Source organism: Delphinapterus leucas, chromosome 17 (assembly GCF_059928025.1).
Source record: "Delphinapterus leucas isolate spDelLeu-1000000601 "Yukka" chromosome 17, BTC_Dleu_Yukka2, whole genome shotgun sequence".
In the NCBI taxonomy this organism is placed as follows: domain Eukaryota; kingdom Metazoa; phylum Chordata; class Mammalia; order Artiodactyla; family Monodontidae; genus Delphinapterus; species Delphinapterus leucas.
In genome coordinates this window covers 8,402,422-8,428,622 of record NC_143145.1, presented here as the reverse complement: position 1 = coordinate 8,428,622, position 26,201 = coordinate 8,402,422, and the positions used below count along the sequence as shown (strand labels likewise).

The window sequence follows — 26,201 nt, the reverse complement described above, 5'->3', positions numbered from 1 at the left end:
CTGACTGCACAGATCACTGACTTTTTCCAACGTATATTCTGTGGGGTCAGGCTGGGGACTCAGGGGTTCTGACCAGGAACTGCAGGACAGGGAATTACAAATTCATTCCACAGACACTGACCGAATGTCAGCCATGCCCGGGGGCCTCTGGTTTTACAAATCCAGCCTCTAATCCCTGGGCTCTTACTGTGTGCCTGGCTGGATGCCAAGCACTTTATAAGTGTTATCTCACCTGATCCTCATAACCACTGTTAGCTGAGGTTTAGGGAGATTAAGTCACTTGCCCAAAGTCACACATAGCAGGTAAATGACAGAATTTGGACCCAGAATTTTTGGACCTAGTCAGAAAGAACTGGGTCCAAATAACCAACCACATAACCATAGTATATGGCTATACTCAGCCATATGACATATTCACTGTGTTATATGGCTGAGTTGGAATAAGAAATGATTCCTGTCCTCCAGGCGCTCGCAACTTAAGGAGGAGTTACAGCCTGTAGATAAATAAGCCTTTCTAGCTCTGGATTCTCATGTCGTAAATCTAGAAGTTTTCAAACTTTATTGAGTGTCCGTACCGGGTCCTGCACTGTGCTGGGCACTAGGGCGTGTGGGGTTAATAAGATGTAGTCATCTTCCTCTTAGGTGCTCACGTCCTAGTGAAGAAGACGCGGGCGCATGTGATTAATTGTAGCATCATAGGTTCAGTGCTAGAACAGTCATATGCATGAAGTGCTGTGGGGACATGGGAGCAAGAAATTAATTCTGCTTCAGACTGGTGGAAATCCATTACTGAAAGCCTCCTACACCCTCCTTTGTGCTTCAGGGACCACCTCCTGCAGGCTCTGGCCCGCTGGCCTGGAGCTGCCCAAGCAGGCAGGTTTTCACCCTGCATGCCGCCTGCTTTCTGTGTTTGGGTGAGTGGGGAGAAAAATCGAAAAATGCCAAAATGGCGTCAGCCTCTCAGGACCCATAGGTGAGAAACACCTCGGGATGCACATGGCTTGTGGCCATTCTGGTGTGAGTGGCTCTGAATTTTCCATTTCAGAAGAGGGCCAGCTGCAGGGGTTCTGGTGGCCTGGTGTGACCCATGACTCTCCATCGGAGCAGAACTAGGTCCTCACTGGTCGGTCTTTTTCCCTTAAGTCGTCTTCACCACCCATTGCGGGTGGTGGGCTACGTCTTAAGACTTGATGGATCATCTCCTCCTAAGACCCAGGCAGAGAAAAGGAACCTTGCTCAGGGAAACTGGTTCGATCAATTAGACCATTCTCTCCGCTGGGTCACATTGACCTAGTGCAAAGCCACCTTCTGATCTGTGATATATTTTGAGCCAAAACACACTCATCTTCTGGATTCTGGTGTATTCTGTGTTCTGTAGTAGACAAAACTTCCCTAGTGTAACGTTGGCAAGTCCCAACAGGCAAGCTGACATCGTCGTTACTTTCCCCACATCCTTATCTTTGTATTATTATTTTTTTAATTGAGTGGTTAGATTTTTTTTTTTACATCGTTATTAGAGTATAATTGCTTTACAGTGGTGTGTTAGTTCCTGCTTTATAACAAAGTGAATCAGCTATACGTCACACACAATAGTAGGAAGTAGGGCCCCTGCAGGGCCAGGGAAGCCTGCACAGAGGGGGACCTGAGCCTTGAAGGATGACCTCTCTGTCAGCACAGGAGACACGGATTTTTTACAAAGGAATTCTTGCAAAGAATTTCCGTTAATAGGCTTTGCCCTCACTTCAAACCCATGGTTTGGTCATTTCGTGTACTGGCATCTCTGCTGTGATGAGCACAGACCCCTGATTTGACTGCAGGCTGAGAGCCAGGCACAAAGAAGGTAACACAGGTCCTGTTTCTGAAGAATGACACTGAGGAAGGGGAAAGGAAGGGCTATTTGTTGAGCTCCTACTATGTGTCAAACACCATGGAAGCATCAGGGGTAGAAGGTCCTCCCCAAAAGCGTTTAGCCTGGCTGGGGAGGCAGAAGTGAGAGACATGAACATCTCTCAAGCACTTACTAATGTCAGAAACAACTCTCCAGCACTCTCCCTGCATTCACTTACAACGCCTGTGGGGCTGGTACTCTCCTATCCCCTCACCGGGAGGTAATTATTCCCTCTGTATCAGAGAACTACTCAGCCCTGTGGCTTGTGTTACGGTGGGGGGGACCCACGGGGGCTTCTGAAGCAAAAAAGGGGAGCAAGAAATTTTGTTCTATAAGGGATTATGCAAAAGCCACTCTGGGGGAAAATCTGGGCGTAGATAAAGGAAAGCTGGGTGAAGGGCGCAGTGGCCGCTGCGTAGGGATAGTGGGTGGGGTGGCCGTGGTCCTGCCCTGCAGCCCCGGGGTCCGCAGAGACCTGCACACGGGCAACATAACCCTGGTACTGGGCTGTGTTCTCAAAACAGAAGTGGGAGTTGAGTCTCCTAGGATCTAGGAGAGAGGCACAAACCTAGAGCAGGGAGCGCCCAGAGGGGCCCCCAGAGAGCCTGCAACCCTGTGCTTTCTGACTGCTGTCCACAGAGAACAGAAATTTGCATGGGTCTGAGCACCAAACTGAGAGGCTCAGGCCAAGCAATTATGATGCAAATGAGGCTGTTGGCAGCCACTTTCCAACAGCAGGACCCAACGAGGAAGTACCTTAGCAACCAAGGTGGGAGTACAGGGTAAGAAGGCTGCTCTGCAGTCCAGCTGCCCCAGAGCTCAGGGCTGCCTGGACGGGGCGGCCTCTGGGGCACTGGTACCTGCTGCTCTCGGAGAACTGGGCTGCCATTCGCTCCGCAGCTGTGTGTGACTTGCAGGTGGCGCAGGATCTTTGGTTTGTTTACAAAGTCAAATGCAGCATCTAAAAAAACAACCGAAGCCTCACACTTCCTTTGTTCTTCTGTTAAGCAAATGTACTTGGACCCTGTAGCTATTCTAGATATGGGAAATGGAAAGGAAATGACCAGCTCTTCTAATTATGCCTCTCTGCAGCCCATGTAGAAACCACCACACGTAGGAGAATTTACTGTGCAATCCGCTCTTCACATCATCACTCACATCCCCTCAAGAGTGTCTGCCATTTACTTAGCACGGAGTGGGCTCCAGGGCTAGGCTAGTGTTTCGCAGGCAACATCTTATTTGGTCCCCAAAGAATGTGATGAGGTTGGGTCTATCCTTACCCGCATTCTCTGCTGTGCTGGCAAATGTGTTACAACTGGGGAGGGTGGCGGGGGCCCTGATTCGTTGTTTTGTAGCGGTTGCCACTTTCCGTGGTGTAAATACTCCAGCCACGGCCCATTTCAAGCCACCAGCTTGATGTCACTGAAAGCAGAGCTGGGAAGAAGCAGAAGGGTTACCATCCATCTGTTTAACAAGCATGAATTAGCTGAGCAACTTGCTCAAGGTTGCACGGTATGATTCTCTGTAGGGGCGTCCCCAGGGACGGAGTCCCTCCCAGGGGCTGAGGCTCAGTGCCCCGCGGCCCAGGGAAGCTGAGAACTTTCAGGGCTCAGCTATTCCTGTACAGTGAAGAAGGTCCCACCCAAAGGGCCGACAGCCCCCCGTCAGGAAACACTGATGGAGGATGAGGAAGGGTAAGTAGAGCAGCAGCAGCCCCAGAACTATGTGATGAATGCCTGGCTGAGACGCGCACATAGTAATTCTCCCTGCGGATGTGCGGCAGCTCGCCTCACTGTTCTCACAGCGGTAGACTTATACGGTTTCCAGTGTTTCATTAGTGCTGTAAAAATGTTTCCTTTGCAAACCGAGCTTGCTTTGAATTTCCAGATAAATTTCCAGAAGCAGAATTACTGGGTCCAAGGGTGTGGGCATCTGAATGCCCTCGATGTAGATTCATCAGATTGTTTTCTGAAGATTGCACTGACTCTCAGGGTCTTTGCTCTGAGAAAGCAAAGATGGACATTTAAATAAACAAGCTGGGCCCCTGGGTGCTGTAGAGCATGGTGAGTGGTTCTGAGTCATTCTGAGTTTTGTGGGAGGAGCTCACAGAATGTTGGGTGACAGGAGCCTTAGCTCAGCAACCCTCAGAGTGAGTCCCTGGATCAGCAGGGTCAGCCTCACCTGGGAACTTGTTAGAAACGCCGGATCTCAGGCCCCAGCCCACACCTGCTGAACCAGACAGTCTGGGGATGGGGCCAACGTGGTGTGTGTCATCAAGCCCTCCAGGGGATTCCAATGTCTGCCGAAGGCTGGGAACCAGGGCCATAGAATGATGACCAGGAGCAGGTGCTTCTAGGCAGATGGAGTCAAGCAGGAGAGACACACGACAGCTGGGGGCTCAAGAACTCAGGGAGGCTGGGTCGTGGCATGTCTGACCAAAGTGAGGAAGGCGGCGGAGGGGATGGGATGGGAGGGAACCCAAACCGGGACTTCGGGGACCAGAATAGAGCATGACTCTGACTCGAGGCTTTTCATGGAGGCAGACAAGGCCAAGAGTCAAGGACAAGGGTGTGTCACTGTGAAAGGGCGATATTAAGAGTGAATAGTGGGGCTTCCCTGGTGGCGCAGTGGTTGAGAGTCCGCCTGCTGATGCAGGGGACGCGTGTTCGTGCCCCGGTCTGGGAAGATCCCACATGCCGTGGAGTGGCTGGGCCCGTGAGCCGTGGCCGCTGAGCCTGCGCGTCCGGAGCCTGTGCTCTGCAGCGGGAGAGGCCGCGGCAGTGAGAGGCCCGCGTACCACAAAAAAAAGAGTGAATAGTGGCCGGCATTTATTGAGTGCTTACTGTATGCCCAAAGGTTTACATACAACAACTCATCTAAGCCTCACAACCCTGAGAGAGGTACTGTCATTACCCCCATTTTACAGACAAGGAAACTGAGGACAGGGAGGTGAAGCAACTTGCTCAAGGTCACACAATCTCACCCTGGGTTGCTGACCCTTGACTGTGGGCCCCACCCATGACCCTTGACCCCTGACCATGCTACACCATAGCTCAGAGAGGGAGAAGATCTGACAGCACTCCTAGTTTGGGCCACTGGAAGAAAAGGATGCTGAGGCTTTGAAGATTTTGATTTGTTCAGTAAGGGAAGAGGAAAGGGAAGGGGATAATGGGCACTCACGGGTCACCTGCTGGGTCTGCACGGCTTCTCATTTAATTCTGACATCATCCTCATGTGCCAACGCCAAAACTGGGTGCAGAAGAAGCCAGATAACTTGTCCATCTGCCCTGCTTCTAAGAGGCATATGGAGGTTCGAGCCCAGGTCTGTCTGCCCTCCTACTCCAGGCTCCGTCCACCTGCCGCACAGCCTGTGGTGAATAGCGGCCGTCTAGTGAGCTCTCACCCTGTGTCTGGCCCTACACTACCTCCTGTCATGCCCACAGCCATTCTCAGCATATGTTGTGTCATCCTCAGTGTACAGATGTGGAAACTGAGGCCCAGAGAGGCTAAGTGCCCTCCCTGAGTGAGTCAGTTAAGCCATGGTGGTGGGCGTTTCACTTGTTCACTGTGTGTCCCTGGGTGCTCACTCTCTGGAACACGGTAGGTCTGCACTTCTTCACCGCTGGCTTTGGAAAACGATGTGAAGATGACGAGTGCTGTGTGTCACTCGTCGGCAAAGCTGTGAGAGCAGGAGTGAGATCCCCTGCCGCAGCGTCTGTGAGGCAGGGGCTTGATGGCGCCTCCCCGGTCTGGGCCTCGAGGGAGGGTGACACAGAGGAGAGAAAGCAGCCCAGCTGCAGTGAGCGTGTGGTGCCAGGTTGGTTTAAGCCCCTGAGATGTCAGGACGTCCCTTCAGCACAGCCTAGCCCGTTCTGACCACACGGGAGTGGTGCCGGGCACTGTGGGCCCACCGTCTGCCTTCCAAGTTTGACTTTTCTGTCACCAGGTTGGACCTCTAGTCCTGCCTTTCAGGACTCAATGATCGAAAGGGTGAAAAAGAGCTAAAGGGCTGCCGTTGTCTTCTTTTGCAGTTGCTCAAAATGACGCTTCCGGTTTTTGCCCTTCGGTGGCTTTGCCTCCCCTCACAGAGAGCGGTAAGTTCATTGTCTTCCTAATTTCTCCGATGTGATGCGGCCTCATCTTTCTCCTTGCTTTTGTCCCGTAGTTTATAGCTCCCATGACCCTCTCACATCCATGAACTCAAGCCCCTCTCAGTTCACACATGCATAGAGAGGGCCAATGCCAGCAGCACATCGCAGCAGTTTACATGCCAGCCAAGGAGTGCGTCCAACTGGCCGCAGAGCGCGGCGGGAGCCCAGTCCTCCTGCTTTTCATTCTAAGGTTTGTTGCACCTTGTTGTGTAGTGACTAGGCCTGCACAAGCCCGGGGCCGTGTCAGGAAGAGTAGCGTTTGGGAACTATGTGCAGAGGAGTCGGGGCTCCGAGCCGTCGGTGCCCCGTGCAGCACAGTGACATCTGAGGCCGGGCACTGGCCCTGATCCCAGGAGCACCACCTGGGCTGAGGCTGCCGTCTCCTTCTGCACATGGCACCGTCCCCACCACACACACCCTGTCTGGCGGCAGGAAGCGCGGGGCGGTGGTCGCCGTGGGACCGGGCAGGGCAGCATGGGCTTCGCTGCATGTCCCTTTTCTGCTTCCCCTTAGTCAGGAAATGAGAGGCTCTCATCATTCCTGTCCTGTGACATGATGTCTGAGGGGCACTAGATGTCTGTCATTATGGTCCTGGCTGAAGGGACAACATGTAGCTAGTGTAGGAGAGAATCATTTGTCATCAAGGCTGGGCTGAGAGTATAAATGTCCTCAACCATGTTGTCACTTCCTTCCCTCAGTTACAAGAGCTGACTTTGTGTGTATTTTTTTCCCCTGAGCATTCTGTACAGAATATCGATGTCTAAGCACTTAAAGATTTCACATCTAAGACATTTGATCTTCACACCAACCTCAAGGGGCAGGTCCTATTTTCCTATTTGTTAATTACAGAAAAATTCAAACAATGCTGAAATACAGAAGGAAAAAATCACAGAATTATTTAGAAGTTACTCCATGTCAGTTCATACATCGGTTTATTTCCTAATCTCCTTAGACTTTTCTGTATGGAAACGTAGTTGTAATCTTGCTACAATGTTACGTGTCTTGTTTTTACCTAATATTGCATCATGTGTATATTTCCAAACAGTTATATATGTCTAAACCATTCATGTATGCATGTGTATATTCATTCATTCATTCATTCATTCATCTGTCTATGTTCTTCCCCTTAAAATGCTCCCAATCTGGTGATGAAGAAACAAAGACAGTACAGTGATCAACCACGGTTGTCACATTATCCTACTAGGTCGACGCACTGTCGTTCACTAACTCATTCCTCTATTTCTGGGCATTTGATTGTTTTTGACTCTTCACTATTACGAAAATACCACAAGAATACCTTGGTACATAAAGCTCTTTCCAATGTTGAGATTATTTCCTGGGGGCAGACTCTCCAAAGCAGAATTACTGGGTTTGAAAACTCTAGATTTTTTGACACTAGATCTATATTGCCAAATTAGTCCCAACCACTTGTTTGTTGTTGCAGACTTACTAGCAGTGAATCAAAGTGTTTTCTTTTTTGTTGTTGTTTTTTTAATAAATTTATTTATTTTATTTATTTATTTTTGGCTGTGTTGGGTCTTCGTTGCTACGCGTGGGCTTTCTCCAGTGGCAACAAGTGGGAGCTACTCTTCATTGCGGTGCACGGGCTTCTCATTGCGGTGGCTTCTCTTGTTGCAGAACACAGACTCTAGGTGCTTGGGCTTCTGTAGTTGTGGCTCGTGGGCTTTAGAGCACAGGCTCAGTAGTTGTGACACACGGGCTTAGTTGCTTCGCATGTGGGATCTTCCCAGACTAGGGATCGAACCCGTGTCCCCTGCATTAGCAGGCGGATTCTTAGCCACTGCGCCACCAGGGAAGTCCCTCAAAGTGGTTTTTTTCCCATCATGTGCTTAGAATCCTTAAGTATTATCACTAAAAATATCATTTATTAAATTTACGGATAAAGAAAACTTCCGTACCTAATGTCAGATGCATATATTAGATAGGAATCGATCAACACATGAACCTCTTCAGGTGATTTTACAATGCTTCCAGTCTGTTTTTGCTAAAATTTGTATTACTGAGACTTGAGTTACCAACAAAAGAAAGAAAAGGTGTAGAATTCCACATCTCCCTTCACACACACACAAAGTCTACGGAGCTGAGTAGATGTTTTGAAGGCGGAATGAGATGTCACGGTATTTTCAAATGTGCCTTTGACGAGTGTGATCTGAAAGCAGGAGAGATGGGGGGCCGACATTCCATGTGTGCTTAGAGCTTCCAAGTTGGAATTAAGAGGTTGAGCATGTTCCTTTGATGAGAGTCAGAGGGAGGACATCATTCTGCCTTCGGGGTATTGGTATGTCTATGTGATTGTGACATGGATTGTGTGCGTGTGCACGTGTGTGTGTGCTCACACTTGCATGTATATACCAAGCATACGTAAAACCCTCATCTTTATGTACTTTTTATTCGGGGAGAAAAGGAAATATTTATTAAATACCAAGCAGTTCATAAATCATTTAATGCTCAGAAGAAAGTTAGATGGTAACAAGGTCAATTTTTCAAATAAGGAGACTGAAGCTCTGTTAGGTTAAATGATCAAGCTGGGATTGGAACCCACATGTGCCTGCCTGGCCCCCCTCGAAGTTAGATGAAAATATTTGGTTTGAACTTCTGGAAAGGGTGACAGAGATGGACTTCCCAGCCCCAGACTTGTCGGGAGACCTAAAGTCTCGGCCTTGTTTCTTTTATGAGATTGTGTGTATAAGCTGCCCATTCAAAGCCTTTTTGAAAATGGGATTCTGATGAGCTGATTGGTCGATGGGGATGATGAAGCCAAAGGTGGCTTGTGAAATCTCAGGGGCCTGTCTTGGGTACATACACTCTAAACGCTTGGTCTATGTTGCTCCCGAGAAGACTTCAGACACATTAATGGGTGGGGGGTGGGGTTTGAAGACAGCAGGAGTTTGTCAAATGGGTGTGTTTCAGAAAGTCTTTCCAAAGAGAGTGCACGTGCAAAGGCCCAGGACCACAAAACAGCCTGAGGCATTCAGACATTGGAAACGGTCCAGGGTGGTGGGCCTAGGGCTGTCAGTGGGAGGGGCAGAAGATGATCAGTAGAGAAATGCTGTAGCTTGAACATGGAGCCGGCGTGGGACTTCGTACTGGCTTTGGAACTAGACCTTGGCAAGGTCTCTTGGGAGCGCTAGGGTGGGCACGAACAGAGAAGCGTGTTATGGCAAAACAGATTCCTCTTTCACTTCAATTTAGTTCAATTTGGTGAATATCTATTTTGGAAAATGGATTCTGAATTGTCACTTACGTTCCAGGAAAGGTGTGCTGTGTTGAAGGTCTTGTTTGCAAAGAGAGTATCCCACCTACTAATTAGGAGAAAGGCACAGGAAGAAAGAATTTAAGGAGATGAGCCACTTACCAAAGTGAAGCCACTTCCAGTGGCAGTGGGAGCCTGGAGAAGGCTCCCCCAAAATTCACCACAGACAGTGAAAGCACCCAGGCACATCATGGCCAGTCTGTGCCATAAAGGCCAGTGTGCATTTGTCAGATGGCCAGGAGGGGGCAGGGGGCATCCTGGGCAGAGGGCAGTGCATGGACAGAATCCCGGGGCCTGCATTAGCACCGCACATGCGGGGAAATACAGGTAGCTCAGGACTGCAGGGCCAGGAGGGAGGCTGGACAGGGGACTGGGGCCAAACATTCGAGTGCCTTGGGTACCACAAACCCTTGAAGGGTTTTAAGCAGTTCCATAATGAGCTGCTCAAACTCAATAAATAAAACCCAATAAATGACTCAAACGCTCTCCCTTTGGGCTGTGTGGGAGATGCACTGGTGCCTGACAAGCTAGGCTTTGAGAGAGCGAGGACAATTGCGTCATCTGTATGTAGAGTGCCGTTTTACGCTCTTTAGGGAAACGTTGTATGCTTTTTTAAACGGGCAAAACAGTAAAGGTGATATTTCTTCATAAATGTCCATTGCTTCTTAAAAGACCCATGACAACCCAGCTCAGGGTTAGCATGAGATGTCTTTTCAGATGTTGGACCCTGTCTGTAAGATGACCACTGTCTGCCCCCTCCTGCAGGCCAAATGGGGGGCGGGGAGGTCTTCCAAGGGCTAATTCCCAGGAGAATTGACGTTTTGCTTGTCATCCACTATCTCAGAAGCTCTTCTCTTAGAGGTGCCATTGAAACAAATTTAGATTATTTAGAGTATTTAGATTGCAAGCGAGGGGAAAACACAGATGTGAGTCTTTAAAAAGTTATACCTGTACTCTAAGTTCCTTTCACCTGAGGAACTTCAAAATACCCTTTAAAAAATGCCCCAGCCCTTGACTGTGATCACAGGTTGCTACCAGCAGATCGAGGCTGTGGGTGAAGCTGCAGTTGAGAGGGTGTGACGCATGGCTGAGAGGGATGCCTGGTGAAAGTTTGCCCTGCTCAGCTTCACCAGCCTGGAGCCCAGTGACAGCAACAAAGCTGTCCCTGGGTATATGGAGATAGAAGTGGCCACACCAGCAGTCTTTTTTGGGACCTGCGATTTGTAGTCAATCACTTTTGTCTGCTTTGCCTCTGGCTTTTCACAGCTGTGCCAAAGGGTTGATAGAATTCAGTTGATCTTTTCTGCAAATGTTTTCCACTAAGCTGGAGACAGAATCGTGTGATCCTAAAAAATGTCAGCACTGGCAGGAGTGTGTGCATCATCTAATTGAGGGAAACATCGGGGCATTCTGGTGTGGAGATGAGATTTGAAGTCCGTCTGCCCAGCTTCCAATCCTGTTCCATCACTTAACACGTGGGTACTCTGGGGCCAAATTCCTCAGCCTCCTGATGCCTTTGTTGGCCTCTGTAAAATGAGGATGATGGTGAAAAGTAAGAAATATCACCCTAGTAGGCTTGTGTTGTGGAATAAAGTACAAGGCTCAGCACAAAACCTGATAAGAGTGGGTATTTAAGAAATGTCAGTAATAGTGCCCAAGTCCAAACCCATCTTTTTATAGAGGAGGAAACTGAGGCAGAGAGAGAGAAAGTGACTCTCCCAAGTCACAGCCAGTTAAGGGCAGAGCTATAAAATCATGAATTTTTATATTCCTAGGTATTGAGTGACTAAATATGTCAATCACTATGCTAAATGGTTTCCATATTTTAATCCCCAAAACTGCCCTAGGCAGTGTGCACCATTATGTCCATTTTACAGATTTGGAAACTGAGGGTCAGAAAGGCCCAACGTCACATAACTAATGAATGGTAGAGCTGGGGTTCAAACCCAATCTGAATCCAAATCCAGAGTCTCCCCACTGAAGATGCTGGCTGTTGCTGGTTGGGTTCCTCAGGAATCAGACTCTGAGTTCAGTATGCAGGTCATTTTTTAAGGGAATGGAATCAAGAGGGGTGGGAGAGGGAAGGAGAAGGGCAGAGGGAGAACTTGAGCTCCAATGCAGCCTTAGAGGAGGCCTCAGCTGACCTCTAGGGATGCTGGGACGATCTTCAAAATTGTTATGCCCTCACGTTGGTCACTCACTGATATGGGCTGCCCTTCTAGGGGTCACTCTCCCTGCAGGGGCTGACAGTGGGGTCTATCTGCCAGCAGCCCTCCTAGCAGCTGGGGAAGAACCCTTCATTAATGAAGGGGGATCTGGAGGACATCACAGCCTGCAACCTAGTGGTGTTATACTTTAATAATCTCATCTGGGGCACATTTGAGGGTGGAATGGGTGCTGTTAAAACTGTGCAGGCTGCCCTGCACCAACCCTGGGGCATTGTCACCTGCCTGCTGTAGCCACGAGTCTGGTGGTGCATTAGCCCACACAAGCTAATTCTTAATCCCTTTGGTCCTTGGGCTGAAAGGGCCATGTGAGCAGGCACTGACTCCAAAATTGCCTAATGTTTGTATAAAACTTAAATCTCCTTTCCAAATATGCACAGAGCTGATGTGTGCACACGCACACAGACACAGACACACACACACAAACACACACTTTCTCTCTGGACCTCACGGTGTACACTCTGTCCCTACTTCACGGGAAGTGCTGTCCAGGGGAAGATCCCGTATCCCAGGGCCCATCAAGGTGAGGCTGGCAGGCACGCACTCTTTCCTACCTTCAGTCTGTCAAGAGTGCGGGGACTAGTTAGTAGCTGCGTGCCCAGACTAACACGTGTGGCCAGGATGCACATCTGCCACGGCCCCGAGGCGCCTGGGTAGCTGTAACTGGCAGGGCTGAGTGTGCTCTGGGCACAGCCTTACATGTGGCAGCTCCCCTGGACCACTTCTCTGCTTCTCTGAGACCCAGGGGCTGTGATGGAAGAACAGCTGGCAAACTGGGATCACAGCCACGGCAGACTGAAGGAAAGTGGGACACGTGGGGAAACTGGGCCCCAGCTTGGAAGGCTTCACTTCTCTCCACGAAGCAGGAGGGAGCCTCCGGCCAGCTGGTGAGGTGCTGGATTTGGGACACAGTTATAGTTCCTTCTGCCTCGGCTGCCATTCCCCTGTTCATTCGCTTATTCATTCAACAGGTGTTTAGTGAGCGCTTACTCTGTGCCTGGCACTGGGTGCTGGGGCTACAGCAGTGAACAGAGCCTCAGAAAGCCCTGCCCCATGGAGCCTTCATCCTAGTACATCTTCAGGGCTGGCTCCTCCTCTGCTCTGAGCTAACATCACCGCCTCAAAGAGACCCCCCTGACCACCCCATCAAAGCAGCCTCTTCAACACTCTGTACCCCTTCACCTTGCTTTATTGTCTTCTTATCTTTTTGCTATGAAATCTTCTCACTTGTTTACTTCTTGAGTATTTGTTTGCCCTCCTCTAAAAAGGAAGCCGCAGAGGGCAGGGACTTTATCTGGCTTGTTCACTGCTATTTTACTTCTTAGAAGAATGACTGGTACCTAGTCAGTTCTCAAGAAATAGTTACCAAATGAATGAATATATTTTTCTTGCTTGCTTGCTTGCCAGATTTTGTGCTCCAAAGGGCAGTTATTTTGTAATTCATGGTTTGATCCTAAACACTTAGCAAAGTGTCTAGTAGACTCTCAGTCTTATTTTATTTATAGTTGTTTGGTTTTTTAAAAAAGAAAAAAATATATAAATGTTCACTTTGCTCTAGGTTAATATTTAAAACCAACAGTGATTCAATTAATGCTTGTTGAAAGAATGAATAAATGAATGAATGGTAACCACATGAATGGATTGGAACACACATGGGATACAGGAATCCTATCTTTGCCACTCCTTAGGTATGGGAACTTGACTAATTTAAAAGATATTTGTGAATCTCAGTTGTCTCACCTATAAAATGGAGATGATGATGTTTTCAAAGAGGCTGTTATTAAGCTGGAAAGATATATTATATGTAAAATTGCTGCACCCAATGTCTGGTGAAGGCTGACTGTGTTGGAATAGCTAGATTAAGTCAAGCACTGCCAGTTCTAAGGGATCCTTTTCACAGGTCATCTTTGTGAATGCTGCCCCTGCAATTGTACAGTATACAACCTGTGCATATGTACATAGTGGGCCTGGGAGGCATTTGATCAATGTTTGCTGAATAGTTGTGTCTTAAACCTTTGTTAGATCTTTGCGGCTGGAAAAAACAGAGGATTTACCTTGATAACTCCCTCCCCAGACAACAACAGTTTTGTACCTGGTCCATCAAGGGTTTATTTGCTCGACTGAGTTGAAGGGAGTAGAACCAAGAAAAAAATATGCCAACCTATAGGACCTACCTTCTTTTTAATACAATATTTTCTCCAAGAGTGGTAACATTTTAACAAGTGGGTAAACCAGAAAGATTTCGTTTTTAAGAGTGGAAATTCAGACCATTTGCTAAGCATTTGGGGGAAAATATTTTAGACGGTTTTTTACCCTTCCTAGGAGCCCTCTAATCATTCTGAGTAGCTGACTATGGATTAGACCATTCCTGAATGCAATCCATCAACAGTGGTAGATTTCCTTTAGTTTTATAGATTATAACAATTTTAGCTGTTGATTTAAAAAGGTAATACTATGTTACCAATGGCTACACAGTTTTCTTTAACTAAAAAAAATTTTTTTAATGATCCTTTGGTCATTCTTCATTGATTTTTTTTCCCCCCACTGTTGAGTCTGTGCTGAATTCTCTGGCCTCCTTGGTGGAACTGAATTCAATTTACCAAGGAAGCAATCACCTTCCCTCCCCCATGAGTAAAGTCCAGGAGGGGAGAGGAGCCTAGCACGGGAGAGACCGAGGGAGGGGCTTCAGTATAGACAGAGCATCTGGCGTCATCGGAGGGGCAGTGGGGGATGAGGTGAGAGGCGATGGGGTCAGAGGACGGAGGAAGAAGTCGTGGTGTGTCCTGCTGGGATGGAGCAAGGTGGAGAGGATGAGCTCCCCGTTAGTGGGGTATTCAAGCATGTTGGAGATTCCCTCACTGTGCGGGGAGGGGGGTGTGTGTGGTTTACGTGCCCTCTAAGTTTCTCTTTAAGTTTTCTATTTTGGTCATTCTAACGATTGGCTCAGTTATGCTTTAAGGTGTTTTGGTTTTTTTTTCTTCTGTTTTTGTGATAACTTACCCACAGACAAGCAGACGGCTCTTGGCAGATGTTTTGAGAAGCAGAAGCAATGAAGCAGAGGGACCTTGGCACTGGGCGAATCTGGGTTTCAATTCGGGGCCCTACCCTCACACTGACTGGAGAGGCAGAGGGCGGGAGTGCAGTGTTGGGAGTTTGCCCGCCCGGGTTCAAACCAGCTGTCAGACCTTGTGCAAGTTACCTACAGTCCACTCAGAGGTCAGGATGGCCTCCGTCCCATGCTCTTGTTCAGTGTCTCTAGGGAAGCCTCCACATCATTGGAATTACTTTACTCAGCTCACGTTGGTTCTCATATGCATCTGTGCCTCCAAATTTCTGCAATTTTCCCCAGCTCCCTGGGATCACTCACAATGACCCCAAGAAAGAGGAATTCAGATGCTCTCAGTAACCCATTTATCATGCCACCTCCCAGGTAGCCTTTGCATGTGGGTGGAATTTGAGGGGTTCCACTTGACAGGAGTCAGACTTCCTAGAGAGAAATCAGATTCAATCTGAGCCTTTGAATTTCCACTAGGAATTTTGCTTGCAGTGCATTTAGTGATTTGTCATGAGGACATGGACAGAGTATAGCTCCAAGTCTGGTTTCATGTGTATGCTTTTTTCTTAGACATTTCTCTAGAAGTGTCTTTGAAGTTAGCCGTGTAGAAGATGATTACTCACCAACCACAAGCTCATAATCTCAACAGATGCTGGACCATTTCCGACGTCTTTGAAAACCCCTGCCTGAGATGTACATGCCACTAAAGGGAACCAATTTATGAGTCTGGAGTTGAGCCACGGGGAGAAAGGGGCAGCTGTGGCGGGGTGGGGATTGGGAGGGGGCAGCCAGCCTGGGTCAAGCCCTTGGCTTGCCCATCATGAGCTGTGACTTTAGCCAAGTTATTCCCCACCTCTGATCTTCAGTTTAGTCCCTTGCAAAATAGTAATAGTGATACAGTGAATGCACAGGTTGATGTCATTATTAAATATCACAGTGTGAGTGAAGATGTTTCACAAACTAGAATGCATCACATAAATGTGAGATATTATGAAATCAAATGCCCATTACTTGCTTCCTATATGATTAATTGATCAGCTAATTGATTTATTCAATAATTATTTACTGAGGTCTTGTGGTATGAGAATAATTCTAGCGTTAATCTTTATAGAGATGAGAAAAGGATGAGTATCTCATTTCTCCTTTATTAATTAAAGAGCTGTGTTCATTCACTCATTCCTTACATATTTATGGATTGGGCAGCTCATGCGAAATTGTGATGACGTTATTCCTGTTTAGCATGTAGATCCCTTAATAAATGCTAGCTACAGCTATATTACTATTTCTATTGTTAATATTCTTATATGCTCTCATGATAGGTCTTGGAGAATTAATGAAAACTAAGGCAGAGTCTTTGATCTCAAGATGCTCATAATTTTAACAGAGAAAAGAACATAAGTAAGTTTCGATGCAGCATATTAGTGGAACACTAGACATATTTAGAAGATACTTAGAGCAGAAGAAAAACTACGGGGGCGTGGCGGAGGAAGGAGTCTTTCAGAGGGGTTTCCAAGGGAAGTGGCACCTGAGTGGGGTTTTGAAGGATGATACAAGCTCATCATATGCATAAACTGACTTCACTTTGTAAACAAGGGGAATAGTGAGCAACGTCAGACAACACGGAGTGTGTTGCTAGACCGCCAGATGAGTTTGGGGTGGTAGGAAGTGGACAGATGAGAAAAGTGGAGAGGCAGGCAAGGGAGGCAGCAGACAGAACGTGAGGAAACTTGGGGGCCGTGCATTTTGCTAGCAAATCAGATAAATGCATTTACCCCATCCACTTACGATGGTAGAATCTGAAATTTAGAGTTGGAACTAATATTCATTTTGACTTTCCTTCTATAATGACCTTTCTAGATGGGCGTTCAGTCTACTGAAACACCAGGTGAGGATAACGTTGAACGTTTCAGGTCAGGTAGTCCCGTGGGTGGAGTGCCAATTCTCAAGATAGAGAATATAAGGAGGGGACCAGTTAAAGAGTGTGGGTGAGGATGGAAGTAAGATGTAAGTGTTCAGCTTTCAACATGCTGAGTTTGGGATGCTTCAGGGACATCTGCTTGGAGGTGTCTAGTGAGCACTGAGTATCTCAGCGTGAGGCTTGGGCGAAGGTCTGGCCTGGAGATACATTTGATTATTACTGGCATGTTGGTAGTATTTTAAGTCATGGGGATCATGAGATCACCCACGGAGAGTGTGTAGGGTGCAAATAGTAAAGGTCAGGGACAGATCTCTGAGGAATCGCAGTTTTTAAGGGAAGAGCAGAAGAGAAGCCAGAAGAGCAGCTAGAAAGCTAGAAGGAGCACGTGGTGTCATGGAAACCAGGGGTGGGTCAAGTGGTCAGTAGCTTCAAGGAAGCTGGGGACTGCAAACATTCACTAGGTTAGTCATGAAGAGTCCTTTGCAGATTTCACAAGGTGATGAGGGAAGAAACTACATAGTAGTGATTTGAGAAAATGGAAACTACAAACTTTCCCAAAAATCTTGGCTCTGAAGAAAAAGAAAGAGATTGACAGCTAAAAAAAGAACTGTAGAACATTTGTTAGCAACTGTCAACTTTTAGGTCATGAATCACCCACGAGAATGTATTGAAAACAACATACTCCTCCATACGTACCAAATTTTGCATGTATTTTCAGGGAAACAGACCCCCTTAAACCCAGACCCTAAGTTAAGAAACCTTGGGCTAGAGTAAAGGGTTGTTTTAATAATGGAGAGATGTGTGTACGTTTTTATGCAAAGAGTGAAGTGTCAGTGTTCAGGGGTAGACTGGGCATATAGGAGGGATGGGAGTGGGCCTGGATGGGGGGGTAGTCGGTAGATGGATGTCCCTGAGGGCGTGAGGACAAACTCTCGAGCACCGATGGGGGAATTGGCTTCAAACAGCCACCCTTTCTCCGTTCAGGAGAAACAAAGAGGGAAAGACGGGACGGTTCATAGAGAGTAGATGGAGGGTGGGGAGTTGAAGCTGCCGCTGATAACGGTCCCTCTTTCTCTGGCTGCAAGAAGTCAGGCCCCTGCTGAGAGTGCAGAGGTCATGGTGATACCCAGGCCTGGGGAGAACGCAAGAGAGAGACGACTGCATTGTCAGGCTGCGTTGAGACTTCAGTGGAGGCCGAAGATCCAATAGTTGTAAAGGCGCCAATCTGTTTGTCTGTGGGTATTTCTTTAGCCGTACTCAGGCCAAGACAAGTTGCAGAGGCAGCAGGCCCATCGGATTAACCCAACGGGGAGGAAAGGGGGCTGAGGGCAGTGGCAGAAGGGAAGTTGAAATGATGGACCCCAACCAATCGGAGGCCTTGGTTTATGAGCCAGTGAAGATGGATAACATGGTGTGGAGGGTGAGAGAGTAGAAATCACAGTGAAGCTAAAGAGCTGGTTTTGATGGAATAAAGTACAAAAATGCTAGAAGGAAGGAGGATTGTGGGATGTAGCAGCAAGTGTCCCTTAGACAAGTGGGATTTACAGGGTGACGGAGCTCAGTGCCTTGCCAGGGTTTGGGGTGCGATTGTGGAGGTACTTGGCTGGAGTGAATGCAAATACAGTTTTCTGGGATTAAAGAGGCCAGGAAACTGAGACCAGACTATGAAGTAGGCCATCTACTTTCCCCATAGATGACAAAGTCCCCCAAGGTTTTAGCAGGATTTGGGGTGAAGATGAAAATTACCAGCTGGCTGGCAAAGAATTTGGAGAATGTGGGAGAATGACCAGGCACCCCTAGTTGAGGACGAGAAGTACTAGAAGGTTTCATAGCTGGAAGATTGTGACTCAGAATGAGGGCAGGGGACATTATGGTAAGAACCCTTGTTTCCAGGACACAGCGGATAGGGAAGGATGAGAAGGGTTCGGGGATTCGCTGCGACAGCAGGCGGATGGTTTCAAGGGCTGGCAGCTGCAGAGGCTGGGTCAGGAGTCGGGGGAGACCACCTCCATGTCGAGAAGACAGGCAGGGCTTGGATTCTATCCTCGGGCTGGAGGGCAGCTCATGTTTGCCACCTTTTCATTCTACCAAATAAGAACCCTTTTAAGAAAACAAAACAAACGAATCATTTTGTAAAAGGACATTAACATGCCAGGTTAGGAAGGAGAACTATCAACATGTCATAAAATTACGATACTTTACCTTCCAGATGGCATTTCCCAGATGGCTCCTCATTCCCGGAAAAAGTACAAAACTCCCTGTCGAGTTTCCTATTGGATTTTTGGTTCCCAGAATGTAGACCCTCTATCCGTCATGGTACATAGTGACTGAACCCCTGTCCCTTCTGTCTCTGTCTTCTGGCCTGGGGGTCGCAAACCACAGCCTGCAGTCTGTTTCTGTGCAAGAGCTGTAAGCTCAGAATGTGACATAGAGCTAACGCACAGCAGAGAATGAACGTGGCCAACAGTGCTTAAAATATTGACATTTACTATTCGGCTTCTAACAGAAACTTCTCGCTCACCCCTGTCCTAGCCTGAAGATGTGCTGTCTTCTCCATCCTTCCTCCCAAGTCCCTGAATCATCAGAGTGGGTCTTTTCTGGTCCTCCTGGGCCATATAACCAGACCTAACCCCCACTGTGCAACACTCTTGACCAGGAAAGTGGGGGGGGGGGGTATGTGTGGCAGCATTCCTATCAGTACTATTAATGCTCGTGTTTTGGTTGAAAATACCCTGTTTTACAAGTAACAGCGTGTACGCCCTTGTGCATTCAGCAACACGGCAGAGCTAGAAGCTCTGGTTTTGGGGTCAACACACGGGGGGTAAATCTTTAATAAATGTTACTGAGTGCTTGTTATGCTCCAAGCAGTTTGTAGGCATCAATCCATTCAGCCCTCACCCTCACCGTGTGTCCAAGGCCCACTGACTTTTTATGCCACGACACACACTGGGGACAACGATATGGCGTTGGGAAAACCAGATGGGAGGACGGCACAGCTGCTTCCACCCCTCCCCTCAGGGAGGCTAGAAGGATCAATAGCAAGCTGTAACCCTTAGCATATGGGAAGCCCTCTCTGTGACTCAGGTGACATCAGGTGACACGACTATTCCAGTTTACAGAGTACGATTTACCCCATGTCGGAGCTGGCAGTGGGCAGAGCTGGGATTTGGGCAGGCAGGGTGCTCCCAGAGTGGTCCCTCCTTAAAATGTGCACACAGTGGTGGCCAGGACAGCCATGCACATGGCTGTGTGTGGATTAAATGAAACAACACACATAGCACATCGCAGCACATCTGGCAAATAGGAAATGGTTGGTAAACATTAGCCATGGTAATATGTGTTATTTGACATGATAAGAATTACCATTACAATCAGCATTTCTAGGCAACACAGGGGTGCAGCAGGCTCTCCGTGAATCAAGGAATGTTTGTTTTTACTGCATAGTCACTCACTGTATTAGTTCGGGCTATGTAACAAAATACCACAATCTGGGGGTTTAAACAACAGAAATTTATTCTCGCCCAATTCTGGAGGCTGGTAGTCCAAGATCAAGGTACTGGCAGGGTGGGTTCCTTCTGAGGGCTGTGAGTGAAAGATCTGTTCTGGAACCCTCCCCTTGGCTTGTAGATGGTAGTTTTCTCCCTGTGTCTGCACGTCATCTTCCTTTAATGTCCATTTCTATGTCTAAATTTTCTCTTTTTATGAGGACACCAGTCCTTTTGGATTAGGGACCATTCTAATGATCTCATTTTAACTCGATTACCTCTGTGAAGGCCCTATGTCCAAATAAGATCATGTTCGGAGGTGCTGGGGGTTAGGATGAATTTGAAGTGTGAATCTTGGGATTGAGGGGGCGCAATTCAACCCACAGTGCTCGCTGCCATCCCTCTGCTAGGCTCTGGAGGTGCAAAGTTAAAGATGAAAGCATGCTTCCTGGGTAGCTCAAAAATAGGTATTTGGAGGCTGAACAGAGGTAAATACGTCTCTGGGTATTTTTCTAGTGTTATAAATGTTAAAACGGGTCCGGTGGGGTCTGCTATGTCAGGCATTTCTCTCTGAAGGTATACTAGACCAACAGCTAGCTCTGGTCACATTTTCATCTCTCAAATAGTTGCAAAATAACAAGGGACATCTTTTTTCTTCTTTCTGTTATCAAAGGAACATCTAGGGTTTTTTGGGGTTTTTTTTTTTTTTGAGTGTTAATGAGGGTAAAAATAGACCAGTGTGACGTGGTTCTCACTTGAAAGACGGTGTCTGGTGAGAAATGAGGTTGTCTGAGTCTTGGTCCCATCCAATAATGACAGCACACAAGTGTCTTCTACCAGCGAGAGCTTGTGGCCGTAAAGCTGAGAAAGCAGCATTAGCGAGCCTGTTATACTCTGCTGACTCCAAGGTCACGGAGGCTTGCTGGTGCCTGAAATGTTTTCCTGTGTGAAAGACCTTTCCTGCTGAAAGGCTTCAAAAGCGTTGACGTTTTCTCCCCCCGGCCGGCCTGGGCATGGAAACCACCTCCAGTATTTCCTCAGGCTTTTTCGATGTTCAGCACCTATCCCTTCGATAAGCCTTGAGGAGCAGAAAGGAATTCTTCTTGGTTCTGATTGCAAGAAAAACAGTAAGAATCCTGGATTCTTTTCAGTGCTTTAGAGTGTCTGCTTGTTATCTTCATTCTTGGTGATTCTTAAGAAAATCACATTGATCTTTTCATTTAAAAAATGGCTCTGTGATTATTTGAACGTTGGAGAGAAGGTCAGGCATTTGCGACTGGCTTGACATTTCTGCACTTTGACCTGATTAAAAAACTTTGAAAGGCTCTTCCCCCCCAACCCCACCATTTTTCAAATGAGAGAGAGGAGGGCCAGAGTGGGAACTTACCCTTGGTTACTTACCCAGCCAGCAAGCGAGAGACCTGTTCCTCCTGTCTTAACACAGGTCTGTAGTTCCATGGGTGTTTGTTTTTTGTTTTGTTTTGTTTTAGCTATTTTTAACAGCTGGAATTACTCTCTCTGGGCCTTGAAATCAAAATCAAACATTTCTTTCTTTAACTGATATCCGTGTGGAAAGGAACAAAGGAAGGCAAGAAGACAGGAAGGCAAGAAAAGAGGAAGAAAGGAAGGAAGGGAGGGAGGAAGGAAAGGGAATTAAACACAGTTTTCCATATATTGGTGGAAATTTTCAAACATATTTTAGTCTAGTGATTTTTTTTAAGCTGAGTCTACATTAAAAGGGAATAATGCTGCCTGGAAGGGAATGCAAGTACCTTGATATCACCCCAAGGCCTGCCTGTACCAAGGTTGCCGGCCGTGCTGCCCCTCTCGTTCCCTCCCCTCGGCCCTGCCCACCCTCAGCAATGCTTAGGTGTACAGGGCAACCTAATGGCACAAGGCTGTCCCGGGTTCAAATGCTGGCTCACTACCTTTTAGCTGTGTGGCCTTGGGCAAGTCATTGGCCCTCTCTGGCCCTCATTCACTTTTCTCTTCTGTAAAATAGGGATAATGTTGTCCATCTCAGCATTGTACTGTAAGACAGAATCAGATCATCTTGAATTTGCCAGCCCACTAGATGGTAGACTGTCTGTCCCCATCACTGAGGTAAGGGCTGTGTGACATGGGTGAGTCTCTCTTCCCTTCAGGGTCACCCTTTCTTCTCTGCTAATGGACAGGCAGGGCCACGTTCTTCTGAAGGCGTGTTTCCTCCAAAGTCTTCAGACCTGTTGGTGAACTATTTCATATGTAGGTTGTTTACAGTATGAAAGAGTCATCAAGATTCCACACCATAACACAGGTTTGTGTCAAGGGCTGAGAGGGAGTGCATTTGCTGCTGGGAAGGAGGTCCCAGGCTACAGCCAGGCAGATGGAAACCATGCTGGCAGGGTCTGAGACCAGGCTCTACCCTGTGACCTTGGGGGGTGCCCAGTGACCTTGGGGAGTGCCCTGTGACTATTCCTCCCGGTGGCTCATTGCCTCATCTGCTATGACTAGGATGGATCTGAGTTAACATAAGTAACTCAAATTATGTAGTAAAGCAACATCTCTTTCTACTTATGATTGTACAATGTGTTTGGTGTATGGGTGACCATGGCAAGCACCCAGGCCCACCATGTGAAAGTGAGAGGGGTGTGATATAGCTGAAGACCTCAGCAGACTCGCCCTGTTACCCCGAGGACATCGGGCAGTGGGTGTCGTAATCAGATTTGGAGGTGACCCTGGTCGCAGTGTGTCGATGGCCTGAGAAGGGATGAGGGGGCCAGTGACAGGGAGGCCCATTTGGGTCTCAGTAACTGGAGCATCTGGAGTGAAATCGATGAGGCCAGAATCTAGGTGGAAAAGAAAGGACAGTTCCCAGAGGGGCTGAGGAGGCAGAACTTCCAGGACAAAGTGAGGGAGAAGGTGATGAAGGTGGTGGGATTTCTGGGTTGGGCAACAGGGTGGGTGGTGGATGCAGTCCCCGAGGAAAGAAGGAGCACGGTGTGGGAGCAAAGAGCAGGATGGAGAGAGGGGGCGGCCATGGGTTCACCTGGGGCGTGCTGGGCTCACAAAACCTTGAAATGCTGCTGTTTCCGAAAGTTGCTATATTCAGCAGCAGGCCTCCTGGTCGGGCACGCGCCCTGCGTCCACTGTGCTAACGGCCTGGCCAGGAGTCCCAGGGCCGGAGGCGGGAAGGGAGATGCCGACAGAGGCCCTCCTGGGCAGGGACAAGGCTGGGGTGCGGGGATGAGGCGAATTCAGGAGGAAGGTTTTGAAATCACCAACAGTGATTTGTGCTCCTTTACCCCTTAGAGAACTTCCCCCAGCACCTCAGTCAGGCTCCTACCTCTATAGTTTCAAAAAGACAGTGACCCAAACACAGCAAGAACTGAGCAACTCGGCCCAGAGAGAATGGGATCGGCTGATTTCACTAATCCTACCCCGAGCGGGCTCTGTGCAGCTCACGCACAGTAGCTCATTCATTCCCAATGACCATCTTAGAAGAGAGCATCTGGTAATATACCCATTTTACTGATGAGGAAACTGAAGCTCAGAGAGGGTGAGTGGTTTGCCCAGAGTCACAGAGCTGTTAAGTGGAGGAGCTGAGATAAACTCCTGGAACCTGACTTCTTAAGCAAGTACGTGTCATTTATGCCATCATGAGTTACAGCTGCTGGATGGCGTGTATTCCCTAAAACTGGAATCTACTGTGGACCTGTTTCCAAAGTAGCCACAGAGATATGAGCCTGAGCTTCAACTACGTCTGTGAGTTACATTCAGAGTAGGTTCAGGTCCTGTTAGAAAATAAATACACACAAATACATAGCTTTCCTTTTGGTCAACTGTAACCATTTAAAAAATATAATGGGAAACAATCCCATTCCATTCTTAATGACACCAAAAATTAAACAGAATAAAATTAAAAATCTTTTTCTCAAATCAGTTTTTCCAAATAACATCCACAGAATGTTTTCTTGAAACTTGACAAAGTGATTTTCAATTTCATCTGGTAAATAAACAACCAAAAAATGTTTTTAAAGGAAAAATAATGTGGGAAAACTTTTACCATTTGACGATAGAATATAGTATAAAGTGACTCTAGTTTAAGCAGTTTGGGAATAGAGCCAGAATTAGCAGAGATGAATGAAAAAGAATTGGTACTCACCAAAGAAAACTCATTTACATATAAGGACTTAATATATGATAAACGTGGCATTTCAGATTCAAGGGGAAGTGATTTTCTTATTTATTTATTTAGCTAGTTATTGGCCACACTGGGCGGCTTGTGGCATCTTACTTCCCTGACCAGGGATTGAACCCAGACCACGCAGTGAAAGTGTTGAGTCCTAACCACTGGACTGCCAGGGAACTCCAACGATTTTCTTTTTTAAATAAGTGATGTTGACAATGCAGTCTGTAAAATATATTTTAAACAAAGGAAGAAAAAACTAATTAACAAACCACAGATGCTGCATTTCGGAGCAGACTATCCCTTTGGGTGAGTCTGAAAGCTGTCACCATCTCATTCACCCGGAGAGGAGGTCTGCCTTGGAGTAAACCGTGGATTCTGAAGCTGAAGGAGCGGGGCTCAAGCCCAAGCACTGCCACTTATCAGCTAAGCACTTTGGGTGTGTTTACTGGATCTGTTTCCTCATCTGTAAGATGCGCACAAGTAGTGATGCCCACAGCATGGGTTATCGTGACCATTAAACAGCAATGGTATTGCGAGGTTCTTGGCAAATTAGTAAACTCTTGTGAAATGCTACCAAGATCACCCAGCTTTCGTGCTTCACTATGCTTTTGCATTCACAAAGAACTTGTTCTCAGAATTTTCATGAGATGCGTGTGGAACCCCAGATGTTAGATTCTGCATGGCAGCAGTGGCTCAACCGGGGGTCCTGCCAGCCAGGGGAGGGGGACAGTTGCGGGGTGTGGCAGAGAGCTGACTCCATGCCCTGGGATGGCGACAGATGAGCTGACTCTCACTTTGGAGGTGAAATTCACCCTTTAATTAGAACGCTTTCCCCTAGACATCAACCTAAATAAAGGTGGAGGGCAGCCAAGGCTTCCATTTTAAGACCATAATTTGCAAGCTCCGTCCTGAAATCCCATCATAACTCTTCTCTGAAATTGCAGCGTGCTCACCATCTAAAAATGTGCGCCTCGGTTTGGCCATGTTGCAAAAGTGCCACTTGTAATGGCCATGAAAACAGCAGCGCGTGCAGGGTGCCTAAGGAAATGAAAGCCCCGGGTCTCTTACAGGGAAGCCGGGTCCCAAGTTCAGAAATACACGGCTCCAGATTCTGAGGGTGGCCCTGCAGCTCTAGGACAGGTGTGGGGCTCTCACTTCCTCTTGCTGAGTCCACGCGAAATCTGGTTGCATTATTTGGCCACTTCCCTGGATAAACCTTTTTTCTCGCTCTCTTTTTCTTTACTTTCTTCCTTCCTTTTTTTTTTTTTTTGTCTATAAACAATGTTAAATTTATTAACAAAAGTCCCCTCACAGAGCAAACTTCAGATCTAGGTAGTTTCACTGATGAATTTTATCAAAGAATTCCATTCTTTCTCTTTCTTTGTTTCTTTCTTTGTTTCTTTCTTTCTTTGTTTCTTTCTTTCTTTCATTGAAAAGAAGGGTGGTGGTGCTAGATCGTTTTGCTACTTTATTTACCATTCTAATTTTAGTGATGCTCAGTGCTCTGGTGTCAAAGACAAGTTCAAGATAAAAATGACAGTCTTCCCCGTATAGCTAAGAGCATGATGCTGTCAAAGACAACGACCTTTTCCTACCTGGGGATAATTTTCTGGAGAGGATGCTCAGCTCTGTAGGAAGCTCAGAGGGATGGAAGGAGCCCTGGTTTAGAGCCAGGAGGCCTGGGTCTGTCTCTGGCTTGGTCACTGTCCAGCTCAGCATTCTTGGAAAGTCACATACCTCTTCCAGCTTCCGACTCCTTATCTGCGAAGGAGGCATTAGAGTCCCTTCCCCACCCCCATCTGGGGCGCTGCGAGGATCAAACATGATGATGTTTTACAGACAAGAAAACTGAGATGAAGGCGTATCACCCCCAGAGGGCTTGGGCGATAAGTAATGGCACTTTGTAAAATGTGAAATGTTACACCTAAGATTGCCACTGTGTTTTGCTAGCACAAAGTAGACACTCACAAATATTTGTCATAAGGGTAAACTGCTACCGTCTTCTGGAAAAAAAAAAAAAGTCAAAGACAGAAA

At 47.4% G+C, this 26,201-nt stretch overlaps 1 protein-coding gene across 1 annotated transcript in view; it reads left to right on the top strand.

The window, feature by feature from the left end:
• Positions 1 to 26,201, top strand: part of TG (thyroglobulin) — a 169,993-nt gene that overhangs the window by 107,702 nt on the left and 36,090 nt on the right. The window contains exon 35 of the mRNA XM_089898699.1: positions 5,920 to 5,982. Coding sequence (XP_089754825.1) covers positions 5,920 to 5,982 — 63 coding nt within the window. The remainder of the gene's footprint in view (positions 1 to 5,919; positions 5,983 to 26,201) is intronic.